The sequence below is a fragment of the Coptis chinensis genome, chromosome 9 (genome assembly GCF_015680905.1).
Source record: "Coptis chinensis isolate HL-2020 chromosome 9, ASM1568090v1, whole genome shotgun sequence".
Lineage (NCBI taxonomy): Eukaryota > Viridiplantae > Streptophyta > Magnoliopsida > Ranunculales > Ranunculaceae > Coptis > Coptis chinensis.
Genome location: NC_141464.1, coordinates 35,188,499 through 35,201,973, shown reverse-complemented (window position 1 = coordinate 35,201,973; position 13,475 = coordinate 35,188,499). Strand labels below are relative to the sequence as shown.

The following is a 13,475-nucleotide window of genomic DNA, read 5'->3' as shown; positions in this document are numbered from 1 at the left end:
TTGTGGTGGTGTGAGGTTGTGGTGGGATGTGTGTGGTGTGTAGTGTTGGTGGTGCAGATGTGTGTTGCAGGTGTGTGTAGGTGGTTGGGCTGCTTGTGCGTGACTGTGTTCTGCGGTGTGCTTCTGGTGTGTGCAGGTAGAAAAAAGAAAGATGAGTTCAGGGAGACTGCAGAAGAGTTCAAGATCCCCAGATACTGAATTTATTTTGAAAACTTTCTAAAACTAGATACTGAATTTTTCTGAATCATCTCGAACCTCCTTTTTCTTTGTTTGGTACCAGGGGACTCTGGTCTGTGATGTGGCGCCATTGCACCTAGGAAGTTGTTGTTTGATGCTTCTTTAACAGGAGATGTTGGGGGGTGAGCTACATTTGCTTTAAGAACAACTACTTTTGGTCTATGGTGTTGCACTAACATCCGTTGAGAATCCTTTGCATGTTGCTGCTATGGTTGGCCATCTTAGTTTTGTGAAGGAGATGATGCTATTGAAGCCTGAGTTGAATCAAGATGGGTTTAGCCCCATACATATAGCTGCTGCAAATGGTTATGTCAGAAATAGTAAGGAAGCTTTTGAATATTGACCTTGCTTACTGTCGTCTTACAGTAAAGACAGGACTGCTCTTCACTACGCCTTTATAAAAGGTAGAATAAATGTCGTTAGTGAGTACAATTAGTCTATTCAAGGGGAAACTGCTCTTCATTTTGCGGTGCAAAACAGACAATTTGAAGCATTTAAAGTCATGGTTCAAAAGCTGAAACTTATTATTCATAAGGTCTGTAACAATAGCCATGGATGCTTTCGAGGTAAATTTATTCTAGTTGCTTTTAAAGTAAAATTGTTGTGAGTGTATGTTAGTTCCACAGTTTTAAATATGTACTACTCAGATGTATGTGGCTCAAAACTAAAATTATCTAGACGTGCCAAGCTCAACTAGTGCTAAATCCAGATGTGCTATTTGAAGTGCAGCAAACATTTGTGTGCTGAAACAATTGAACCTGAATACGTCCCACAACTGCACTGGAGCCCCCTTCCCCAGAGCTTGCGGTACTGGAGAATGGAGATATTCAGGGCTAAAAAATTCTGATTGTTCTGAGTGTAGTAGACTTAAATTTCTTTGGTAGTCCGGCCTTGCTCTGTTTTAGAGAATTATCACTTATTTGGATGCGTTCAGTTCTATTCAGAACTTCTGTTGTGTACTTAAAGTTCAATTTATGACTCTAGGTCTCTAGGGCGATTAGTGTCTTGATAAGATATAATCCCTTCCAATGTCCGGCAGGTGTACCAACTCATGTATAGGCCAAGGTGTGGGTGGAGCTGTTGCTTGTCAAGGATTTTATTACCATTGGAGTGGTAAATATAGAGACCAGAAACAAAAGCACTCTTTCCGCTCTTGATCTTTTACTACTATTCCCAAGTGAAGCAGGGCGATAGAGAAATTGAGGGAATCCTTCGAGGCACTGGAGCTATGAAGAGCGGAAGACCTATCAGAAGTATTAACACAAACAGCAAATACTGGTGAGGTTCTCAGTCATGGTTATGGATCTTGGCAATAAAATGAAAGAAAGAAAGGAGCTGTAACAACGCACAAAAAACAGACTGTGCCCTATTCTTTCCACCTTCTGCCAGTCTTCACGATTGCTCTGTACACACTACTTGCTCAAAACATCTGCAAAACTGATATGTTTACACAGTCAAACGTCCTTCCTTACCTGCAAAACTGATGGAAAAGCATTCGAATATGATGCAAAGAACAAGACTTGGTTCAAATGTCTTTAATTAATAAATTACAATGCATGAACAAAGACGAATGCGAAGTCAAATATCCTTACATCAACAAAGATGAAAATATATAAGTACATCCTTACACGAACAAAGATAACTTAATACTTGGTTCAAAGTCTTTAAATTACAACTCATTCGACTACAACACGAAAAGTAACTTGATCATAACAGCAATTAAAACAACTAAAAACACAGCTATCAAATACTGGATGTACACCCAATCATCACGTTGCTCAACCACATCATGTCCCATATTCTCTATTGGTACATTTGGAATGTCAGAAGGTTTCATAGCAATTTGGGGAGTTGCAATCATCATCTGGGTCTCTTTGACGGTCGAATGCACCTACTTAGAATAGACGTAGTGGTAGACATTCTACGCCTAAGGTGAGCGGCCAACTTTTTTCAGCTTCTTCTACGGACTAGCATCCATGGAACTTTGCATCTTTGTAGCCATTTACTTGAGTTTTACAATCTTCCCAATCCATGTCAACTCCACGAAGTTTTGCCTTGAGGACTACATAGCAAAAAGCCTCCCCCATATCTGTATCACAAATCTAATGTTAAATTTGAAACTAAACATATGTACGTATTTAACCAAAGCATATGTTAAACCATAGATAAGCATGTCAGAAATAAGCATGTTAAACCATGAATTACCATGTCAGAAATAAGCATGTCCAAAGCTTTGATTCATTCTTGAACACAAGCCAGCCCCACCACATGTCACTCCACTCACAATAGAGTTTAACAGTAGCCAGACCCAAAGCTTTCCCAGGACAGAGCACTCACACACATGTTTCCTTCATGGCCATTGAGATTCCAACAAACCCCATGGTACTTTTTCTCTCCTCTTGAGTTTTAAATATGTTTATACTTTTAACTATCTACTCTACACAAGTCTTGGTTACAGACTTGAGTACTCATTTTGAATTTTTTGTTTCGTGCATGTCCAGAACAGGACCACTACCTTCTCAGCAAACCAAAACACTACAAAAGGTTCTTATTATTACATGTTCTAATTCCTAACTCCTATTCTCTTAAACCAAATCCCAACAACTATTGAAAAGTTGGTCTCTACTATAATTGATCTGAATAAAAGAATATGCCACTAAAAAGATACATCCAAGCCCTGATTTTCAGGTTATTCATTTTAGTTTAAAAATGTTTTTGTAATGCCCATTCAACCTTCCATGTAGTTCTGTGAATCGTAATCCGGAACATGCTGTATAGATCAAAATAAATTTTACTTAACACCGAGTTCATAATCTGATATCCGAATGAAAGATTCTCATCCCTAGCACAAGCATTTTCATAGAGGAATTGAAACTTTTTAAGGTAACAAAGTTTTGTAAAGTTTTTGCTTAGCATCATCTATCCACAGTCAAATATGTATTTCTACCTATCTCTGTCAAATATAAACAACTTTTTGGAAGTGTGAACCAACAAAGGGAAATGTCTCCATCTTCTGCTAACAATTCACTTTGTTTGTTTGTTGTTTTTTCTTTCCTCTAACTCTAGTCTAGTACTCTCGTCCTTGCGAAAACAAACAGAATAGTCGGTATCGCACGCTAACTTATAGTCTAACTTCTGACATACTTTTCACAACATGCCTACTAAACAAATTAAGCACTTGAACGCTTGAACACACACATTAATTACCTGAACACATTAAAAACACGTAATCAGATAACTCTTACTTATTATTCACATAATTGGTCTAACAAGATGATTATTAAGGGGTTAAAACTACAGTTTTGGGTTTTATCAAACCACCCCAAAACAAGATTTTGTTTCGTCCTCAAGCAAAGATTTAGAAATTAGAATAAGTGATTAAAATGAGTTCTAACTACTCTCAGCTGAGCTACTGCATTGACCATATGCAACAGGTCTTTAAACCACTAGGAATTCCTAGTGGACGAAGTTATAGCCTCGGTAGTTTTCTTGTTTAAGGTACTCACAAACTTCATCTATACTACAAATCCACTAAGAAAATAAAACTATTGTTTCCTTTATTCATGCTCAACTATCTATACATCTCTAGCAATCAATAAGAATAACCAAGTCAGAAACCTGCTAATATATGCATAATAATCCATCATCTACAATAAACATATACACAATGAGTAGTACTATAAAATGTTTAGCGGTGTTTGTTTCCGAGAACTCCTCGTAATAAATAGCCCCAAGTAGGGTTCTCACAATAATAGTCAAGAAACAACACTCATTTTTCCACTAAGTTTCGCTTACTCCAAAGCAACAAAGTGGGCACACTTTTTACCTTACAATCTTCAATGACAATACGTGAAGTCGAGTCGATCAAACACATCTGCCAATTTACTATCACACTAACCTATTCCTAATTGAGCTAGAGGTCTTTATTAGGTGTTACGGGATTAGAGATGGTTTAAGAAGGAAGGAAATGGATATTCAAAAAGGACAAGTCCGAGATAATAGAGTTTTCATATTATGTAACTAGAGAAAACCTTGTTATTTACTTTTGCTTCTACACTTTGTTTCCATCCTTAGCCATATTTTTTTTTTTTTTCTTTTCTTTGGCTTTTTGACTCCCTTTTTCCTATTTTTTTGAGTTTTTATTTTTATTTCTATTTTTTTTTTTTTTTCTTTGGATGGAAACTTATTTTTCTTTATTTTCCTCTAAGCACTAACTAATTTTGTTTACACAGTTTTTCTCTTCTTCTTTCTTCATCATCTATTCCCTCGGACTTATTCTAAATTGGGTAGGTTGATTTATTTTTTTTCTTTTTTATTTTGTTTTGTTTTTGTAACGTGGTAAAGGAACTGTGGTTTATGGAAGGGCTAATGAAAGGCTCGGATGGGCTTACTTAGCGGAAAATAATTCATAGGTTTGAATTTCCGCTATATCGATCCAAAGAGGGCCTAAATTCTCCCAGATATGGTTTAGTGATCAAGCAAGTGGACGCGGTGATTTCTATCTGGATTTTACTTCTCCCTTGTGTCATTTCTCAAATGTTTCACCATATATAAGGCTTTAGGCTATATTCTCACAGGATTTGTAGAATAAGTACTCTAGCCTAGATTTCAGAAAACTTATCTAACAATCATAGATACTCATGTAATATATTTATAGATAGATGTAAAGATTATTACCTATATATTAACCTAAGTTTCTAACAATTATTCGACGCTAAATGTGCCTATTGAGACTTCTAGATTGTTAAGAGCATGGAGAAAGAAACAATACCAATATTCCTAAGTGTATAGCATAACTTATTTATTTATATTTTGAATTTTTTGAAATTTTAACTAGAAAAACAAAATGCATATTATACATATTTATATCCTAGCGATGTCTTAATTACACGTGTTTCTATGCCCCCCCAAACAAGAAGCATGCTTTGTCCTCAAAGCATTTAAATAAAAGGGTAGGAAAAATACCATTGAAGCCATGGAAATTCAACATCTGCAAAACAAAGTTAGAACGCACTAATATAGGAAATAAAACCTGACCAACTCTATCAATTTGAAGTTCCACCCATTATGGGGTTAACAGATTAAATTGCTTAGGACATAAGCATACACTTAACAGAAACTAAAACTTACCTCCACTCCGGCCAAGTTATTCGCCATCATCTTCGTCATCCTCTACTTTTTAAAGAAGTGAGGCTCCTTCGGCGATCCGCCATGCTATGATAATTTGCCAAGCTTCACGCCATTTATCATCTATGGTTGCTAACCTATTAAGTGCCACTTGATCCGATGGGGTGTAGGGTGCAACCTGATGAGGTTGTATCCGCCACCCTTGCAAGTCATTGCACGTAAAGATCGAATAATACTATTGGTGGGTCGCACCGTCTACTCTTAATCCAACGATCCGTGAAACGTGTACAAAAAATGCGAAAGAAACATAGCATAATACGTGAAATTAGAGCGGGCATAAGAAGGTACTTATGCCTCATGGTATGGGCTCGTGCTAAACTAGACATCAAAGTTCGGGAAGGTCATAGAACCGGCCCCGGTAAAAGTAAGGAAAATGCTGCAAGTGGCGCCATTCACGTAAGAAAAACGCCATTCCCTAAAATGTTTAGCATAATCCAAAACATAACAGTTCTATGTTCATGGACAAAGCTACCAAGGCAACGCGTTATAGTCCCCTTGGTCCTCAATACGAAAATGCCTCGCCCCATAAGCCGTCAAAAAGACTCATAAGTGTAGACATGCATATTATCGAATCTAATAGCACCATGGGTCTTGTATCTCAAATGGGCATAGCAAGTCCAAGAACAAATGCTAGCAAGAACTCGGTAATTTCCATTGGTTCATCGTTAATGTTGATGGAGAACACTTGTTCTCCATCCGTCTCTCAAAGAAAATGAAGTTATTATAAAAATAAGATGCAAGTGCTGGAGAATAAAGTTCACGGTCTTACCATAAGAGGTTCCCGTACCAACGATGCGATCACCTCATGAACCAAGCACCGTAAGTAGTGCTTTGGAACAAATCTTCAAAGACTGTTCGGTATTATTATAGGAGATGTCATCTCAAAACTACGCCTGGAAACAGCCGCAAAACAACCGGCACAACTTCATGGGAAAACTGGAATTTTTCGGTCCACGTAAAAAGCGGTCAGCGGCCCAACGCTGCAACTAGGGCGCTGAAGTCGCTCTTTTGTATTTTGGAATTCCAGTGTTTGAGCCGAAGTCGCTTGACTTGGGCGGCGCCTCGAAAAGCAAAATTTTCTATCGAAGTGTAGAGGCGAGCTTCCTCTGGGCGTGGAACGAAGTGCGATTTGCTAAAATGGAGACGAAACGTGGGAATCGCCCGGGTGTGAAGGGCTGCGTGATGGAGTTTAGGTGTAGTGTGAGTTGTGAGGATAGATTGTATCAAGTTTATATAGGTTTAAAGTTGCTAAAATGGATCGGAAAGTTGCAAAAACGAATTATGGCAGTTTCCGGAAATCCTAAAATTTCCAAACCCGAAAACGGAAACAACTCATTTTCTTGATTCTAATTCAAACCCAGTATCTTTTAGGTTGATTTTATGATTGAATGTACCTATTTAATCTAGATTTCATCCTACAATGATTCTCAATCCTAGATATGCCTAAACGGCCATCATTTCACCTTACTCCGCAATAAATTCTAACACTAGGGTTATATATAAAAACAAAGCTTGAATTGATAAAACCACCCCCAAACAAGTTGGGAAGGTGGGATCAATATGAAACAACCACACATACTGAAAATAACCCCTTATATTAAAATTTCATTCGGAGTACCTTTCACTACAAAATTCAAAATACTGAAAAATAAAAGTTACATTACAATAAAACAACAAAATAAATAAAACAACAACCACTATCAAACCTCGGACTCTAAACACCTCGCCATCGGTGGCGAGGGCACACTCTCTAGTGGTGGCTCACGGGCTTCCGAAGGTCCGGCCCAAGAAGTCAGTCGCCGTCGTCGCCGCTCATGCCATGCCTCGTAGTCCTGTGTCCGAAGCGAGTCCGTATGAGGTGGGAAGCGTCAAGCATGTCCACTCTAAACCGGCGCGCTGGGCCTCCATCTCGACCCCAAGCGCTGTTCCCATCTCTCATCCTCTCTCTGGGTGCGGATCTCAAAGTTGTGATGAATAGTCGCCTGTCGAGTCCGGGTCTCCTGCAGGATAGTGTTTAGTGAACGATGCCCCATGAAGCATAGCCATGCGTTCTGCATCGTAATTCAACACCTCTGGAAGGCATCCGTATCAAAGCAAGTCACGCCCTCCTCATCCTCCTCCGAATCATCCTCATCCTCCTCCTCTACCTCATCCTTTCTCTATCCATGCGGGCAATATCCAGCGTTGTTGGACATACTCCTATAGATACGCAGGTTACGGTGCGGGGTAATGTAAATCCTATCGGGCCGGAGTCTGCTTTCATCTTCAAAGATGATCTTGGTAATTAACACAAGAAGAGGTGCCAAAGACTTTCCGACCCCCTAATCATGCTTTCAAAGAAAAACTCCAAGATACAGAAATCGTGCTTCGCTCTGGAGTACCCATAAGATGTGGAGGCAGGCGCAGTCCGATGTCACCGACCTTGTCCTTCCCTAGGACATTCCGACCAATCCACCGAGTCAGAGCCGGTTGGTTGGTCCCGAGGATGCCCGGGCGCATTACAATGGAGTTTGTATTGTAGCTCCCATTGATGATCCACGCCCATCAAAGGCTCTACCCCGTCAAACCGGGGGCTCTGTAAAGTGGCATTTAGATGGATTCTAGGCGGAATGCCTAGAATCTCGACCAACGATCCAGTAGTCAACTCCTTCCCTCTTCTTCGCAACACAAAAATCCTACTCCCCTCCAACTCCCTGGTGTTTGTAGAACCGCCGGACCAAGTCTTCGTGGTAGAAGGCTTGGTCGAAAGTACCATAAACTACTCCAGTCCCTACTAGCCATTTCGTCACACGTAAAACGGTAGCGAAGTGATGGTCGGCAAAGAAAACTTGCTCCGGATAATTCTAGCGTTGTTGAGCCATCTAGTGTTTGGAATGGAGTGGGGTTTAAATATGATGTGGTGGTGGTGGTTTAAATTGACCGACTGAAAGAACAGTGGTGGTGGTGGAGTGGTGGCGGCGGCAGCACCAAAATTTGTAAATTTCGGTGGTTTTTAGTGATTTAAATCGGTGGGGGTTGTGGTGGTTTGGTTTTAGAGAAGATTTGGGGTTAGGATTTGATTTTGGGCGTGGGTTTATTGTATTTTCTTTTTAATTTTTATTTTGTTTAAGGTTTTGGAGCTTTGTTAATGGCGGAATGGAGGAAAAAACGATGAACTGTTGCTAAAGGTAAGTGGCGCTGAAGCCGCCATTGTCGTCGCGGGTTGGGCCCAAGCCCAAAATCGAAATTTTTGATTTTTTTCGATTTTTTTTTTTTAACTTCAATTCAAACTTCCCGCCGTTACGGTCCGATTTTTGCGAATAAGATATGGAAATGATCGAGGAGAAATTTCCTATCCAATGATCCATAAAACACTCTATTCCGACTTCAAATGACATACGAGATAGTGTAAAACGCCTCGAAGTGCGTGCATGACGTAAGTTATGCGAAACGAATGAACTCTAAATTAATAGATTATGTCAATCCGAATCGTAATACAATAAAACGCGCCTAAGCAACTCTAATTGGACATAAAACCTTTTAGTGCGGAACATTTAACACCTGACCCCAAACAAATTTTTTACAACGGCTTAGAAAATTTGTTTTTAGCAATGGGTCTTTTAAAGTCGATTCCCGAGACTTCCTAGATTACTATGTTTATTATTATTTATTATTTATTTATTTATTTATTTATTTTTTTAGAAGGAAAAACAATAAGCAATAAAGACATAATTCACACCATAGAGAAACATGACTCAAAAAATGGAGAAAAACATGCAAGAGTGGAAAACGTGAACTATGTGAACCGTGGACTTAGGATCCAAATACTTACACACCACACACTCCATAGGGAGGGCCGGTTACTTTAATGGTGCACTCACCAATATACTAAAGTGAAAGGAAGTGCACCAAACACATAAATTGAGTCGTTTATAGTCAGATACTCGAGACTTTATCTAAAATATATGTATGAACATGCAGTTGATCATATATCAACAACCAAAATAGTTGTGGATCATTCCATAAATAAATATCATAGAAAACATATCCAAACACAATCAAGCACCAAGATTTCCCTACGACGCTGAAAAGGTGGAATCAAAACGAAGTCGGATAACCCTATTGTGTAACCTATCATGCACCTTCTTTTAATTTTTTGAATGCGTGGGTGTTTTAGTAAATAAGTGTGGAAAAGTGAATGATTGTGGAGAATATGGTGTATATGGATAAGTTGTAGAAAGACAGCCTGCATACAATGAGGATGTGGTTTTAGCACCAACTCATTCATTTGTGTGTAGGGGACTGTCTCAATTCTGAAAATGAAGGTGTCAAATAGTTTGTTCTTCCGAGTATCACGTTTGCTAGGAGGATTTAAAAATTATGAAGCACGAGGGAGAAACAAAAAGGATCGAAAGTGCAAACTTCGAGATTCCTTTGAAAGGGTGGAAGGAGAGTCGAGGTGGATGTTGTGCAAGGTAGATCTTGATAGGGTGAATCGTCACCTACTCGAAGAAACTCATCGAATTCCTCATCTAGATTGGTCATATCCACATTACTATGGTAGTCCTCTACATCTTTGAGAAAGTCATCTATCCCGTCCTCATCAATAATATGTGTATCGACTAGTGTAGGGATGAAAATGTTGGAGTCTGACTTTCCAAAGGAAAGAATTTTGGGCATATGACTATCGGGGAACGCGTGTTGTTGAAATAATCTCGGCCGAAGCTCTCGATCATGCTTACCTCTCCATCCATAGAGCCGAATCGGATGAAAAGTGTCCTTGTTTTAAAACATTGACTTCAATGACAAGATGGCCAAAAGACATGGACATTGAACCATCATGGCAATTAATGAGCGTTTGGCGGTTGCGGGAAAGGACGCCCTAAAATGATCTGACATGAGTCGTTAGCGACTTTTCAGTCGAGGACTACAAAATCAGCCGGATAGTAGAAATTCGAACTTTTACGGCACATTTTACACTACACCCTTTAGGATACTTAATAGACCCGATCGACTAATTCTGCAACGCGTCATTTTAGTGGGTTGCATCTTGTCTAGACCTATTTGTCTATACAAATAAAATGGGAGTAAGTTAACACTAGCCCCCAGGTCTAATAACGCGGTCGTCGTATAGGAATCTCCTAAGGTGCATTGTACAGATAGGATCGACCAGGGTCCTTGTACTTAACAATTCCATTATTTTCAGATAAGGTTGGGAATTGTTCTGTTAAAAAGGCGTCTTTTGGTATATTTGTCTTACGCCTAGTAGTACACAATTCCTTAAGAAACTTAGCATGATGTGGTAGCTTTTTAATAGCTTCGAGGAAGGGAAGGTTTATAGTTAGATTCTTAAAAACGTCCCTAATCTCCTCGTAATTTGTATCCCTAGTTAACATGGCTAATTTTTGTGGAAACGGTGGTTTCTGTCTATATTTAGCAATGGTATCACTGGATGTTTAACCGTGGCTTTCTACTTTTCTTAGGTTGTGTTGTAACCGGTACCTCTACGGTGGTAGGCTCTTCAGTTTCTATTTAGGGTATCTAGTAAAATAGTAGGTGTAGGTTACTCTTGGTGGGGTAACTATAGGCATAGTTACCTTGTTATCAACCACTCTGCCGGAAGAGAGTGGTGATGGCATTTATCTCACCTACATTTTCATATTCATTACTAGTATTATCGGTTACCTCAAAGGCTGTGTTTGTTGTTTTAGGATTAGGTATTATGTGACTGGCAACACACCTTTGGTTTGGGCTTTATCTTGAGCCAACCGTTGGGTTAAATTATTAACTGAGTTGTAGAAGCTTGTTGGTTTGATTGAGCCATGGTTTGGAAAAGTTTTTGGCTCACTTGTATGAAGGTGTCAAAGGCGATCCGGTTGTGTGGGTGTAGTAGTCACGGGTGGTGTGTGTGGTGGAACTATTTCACGTGAATTATTTATGGGTGGATTTTGATAATTATTATTGACCCGAACGATACCTCTATTAGCATTATAATTATTATAATTACCTTGACCTTGTGCTTGACCTTGTCGAGGTTGCACTTGGTTGTTATAATTATTAAAATTACCACCTACCATCCTTGTCGTAGTGGAGCTTGGTTAAAAGCCGCTCGTTGGCCTAACATATTGATTATTGTACCCTTGGTGTGTGACGTTGGTTATTTCTCCAACCGAGTTGGGATTTTGTCTCCAAGGGGTTAGGTTCACTATTAATGGAACAAGCCTTTTCATAGGCTATAGGACGTTAAAATTCGGATGCTCGGGACTCCAACAAAAACTACATGGGTTTGAATTTACATTCATGACGGGGGATAGGCTTTTGTTGTACAGAAATGGCCTCTACCTTTTAATGAGTGATTCGATTAGAGTTTTAAGCTCGAATCGTGTTTAATTTCAAACATACCGGCGCCCTTAACTGTTGAAGAAGAACTAGCGAGCGGAGTAATCGTCACTTCCCCAATTATTATTTCGCTTTAGTTTGGTCCTCTAAAAATTTATAAGCCTCCGGAGGCTCCTTTGCTTAAGAAACTACCCCCATTCATTATGTCAAGGACTTCTTTATGGTGGTGTAGAAGTCCTTTGAAAAGGCACGAACTAACGTGTCTTTCGCTAAGTTATGGTGTGGACACTCTATAAGCGGATCGGTGAAACGCGATTCCAAGCCTCTGAAAATGATTCATGAGGATTTTGTCGAAAAGAAATGAATCTTGGAAAGCATCTCATCCGTCTTTAGGGGTGGGTAAAAATGTTCCATAAACAAACTGAACAAGTTTAGCCCACGAGTCCACGTAATTAGGCGCTTAGGCAGTTAACCAAGACTCACTTTTATCGGCTAAGGTGAAAGGGAATACCCTTAATTTAATTTGTTCCATACCAACCGTAGGATGGTGGAATGTTGTTAGGACTTGTTCAATCCTACGATGTGCCGATAAGGTTTTCATGGTCTAAACCATGAAAAGCGGGGTAACAAATTAAAAAATATTTGGAGGGATTCTCAAATCCCATTTGGTCTGCTAGAAACGATGCAAGATTTGGGGCTATCGCTCAAGGCTTTGTAGAAGTCCGGAGAGAGAGTCTCTTTCTTCCCCATTATATCGGTGGTGTGTGTGAAATAGTAGTTAGAGGTGTAGTGGGTGGTATACTAGATAGATTTGATTGTTGATGTTGTTGTGTATTTACGTTCGGTGTTTTTTGTTCGGCCGGACCTTAATCTCATGCAAGACTAAGTCGAACTTAACTAAACATGCAACATTCCAAACAATTCTGATATACTAGTAGAAACCTCTAACCGAGATGAGGTGTGGAAGAAAGGAATACCTGATTGCGTCCCTTACTTCGCTTATGAATAAGCGTCTTGTTTACGCTTGTTCGCTGTATAGAGCGGTTAGAACACCAAAAATATGAAAGATCAAAGTTCGAATCAAACCGCTGTCAAAATCCGAAAAATTTAACCGCACGGTGTTATTCGCATAGATAGCGGCGCGTAGATAGCGCGCTGTCGCTGAGCTCGGTGAAAGTAATTGTCAAATTATAAGTGTTTTTAGCGGTTTCGATTAAATTCAATTCTGTGTTTGAGCGGTGTCGCAGGTATGCGTGGCGCCGCGATGGGTAGACGAAATTCCAAGAACTTAGCTGGTCGCTCTCCTCTGCTTGCGTAGCTCTTCCGTATTTTTCTCGCGAATTTGTCCCGCGTGAAATGGGCAACCACGATGATGAAACAAACAAGGGTGGGTGGGTTTAATGGGACTTAAAATGACTACTTCTACAAGGAAAACAATGCTAAAGTGTAACTAAGATGGCAAGCGGCCATGCCATTTGATAACCGCTGTAAAATGTATAGTCTACCTACTGAAATGAACGATGAATTCAATCCGTAAGTAAACTAAAACTGGACTTAATAGTCTCAATTATCAAAGCTTCTACTCTCGATGCGAATTGCACTAAGTGGAGTAGGAAGTTCGTTCCACTCCTAGTTCCCTAGCATGGATTGTTTTCTAAGTCTAAGAAATCAGTCTTAAGTCAATGAGAGCTTTACGAAGGGGAATTAGACTACGATGCAACTACCCACGAAAT

General features: G+C 39.6%; 1 protein-coding gene across 1 annotated transcript; it reads left to right on the top strand.

The window, feature by feature from the left end:
- Positions 1–57: 57 nt before the first annotated feature.
- On the top strand, positions 58–1,519 carry LOC147475731 (uncharacterized). The gene is made up of 4 exons (XM_086585515.1): positions 58–70; positions 381–571; positions 674–772; positions 1,424–1,519. The coding sequence occupies exons 1-4, from the start codon at positions 58–60 to the stop codon at positions 1,517–1,519; spliced, it is 399 nt and encodes a 132-aa protein (XP_086441641.1).
- Positions 1,520–13,475: the final 11,956 nt, after the last annotated feature.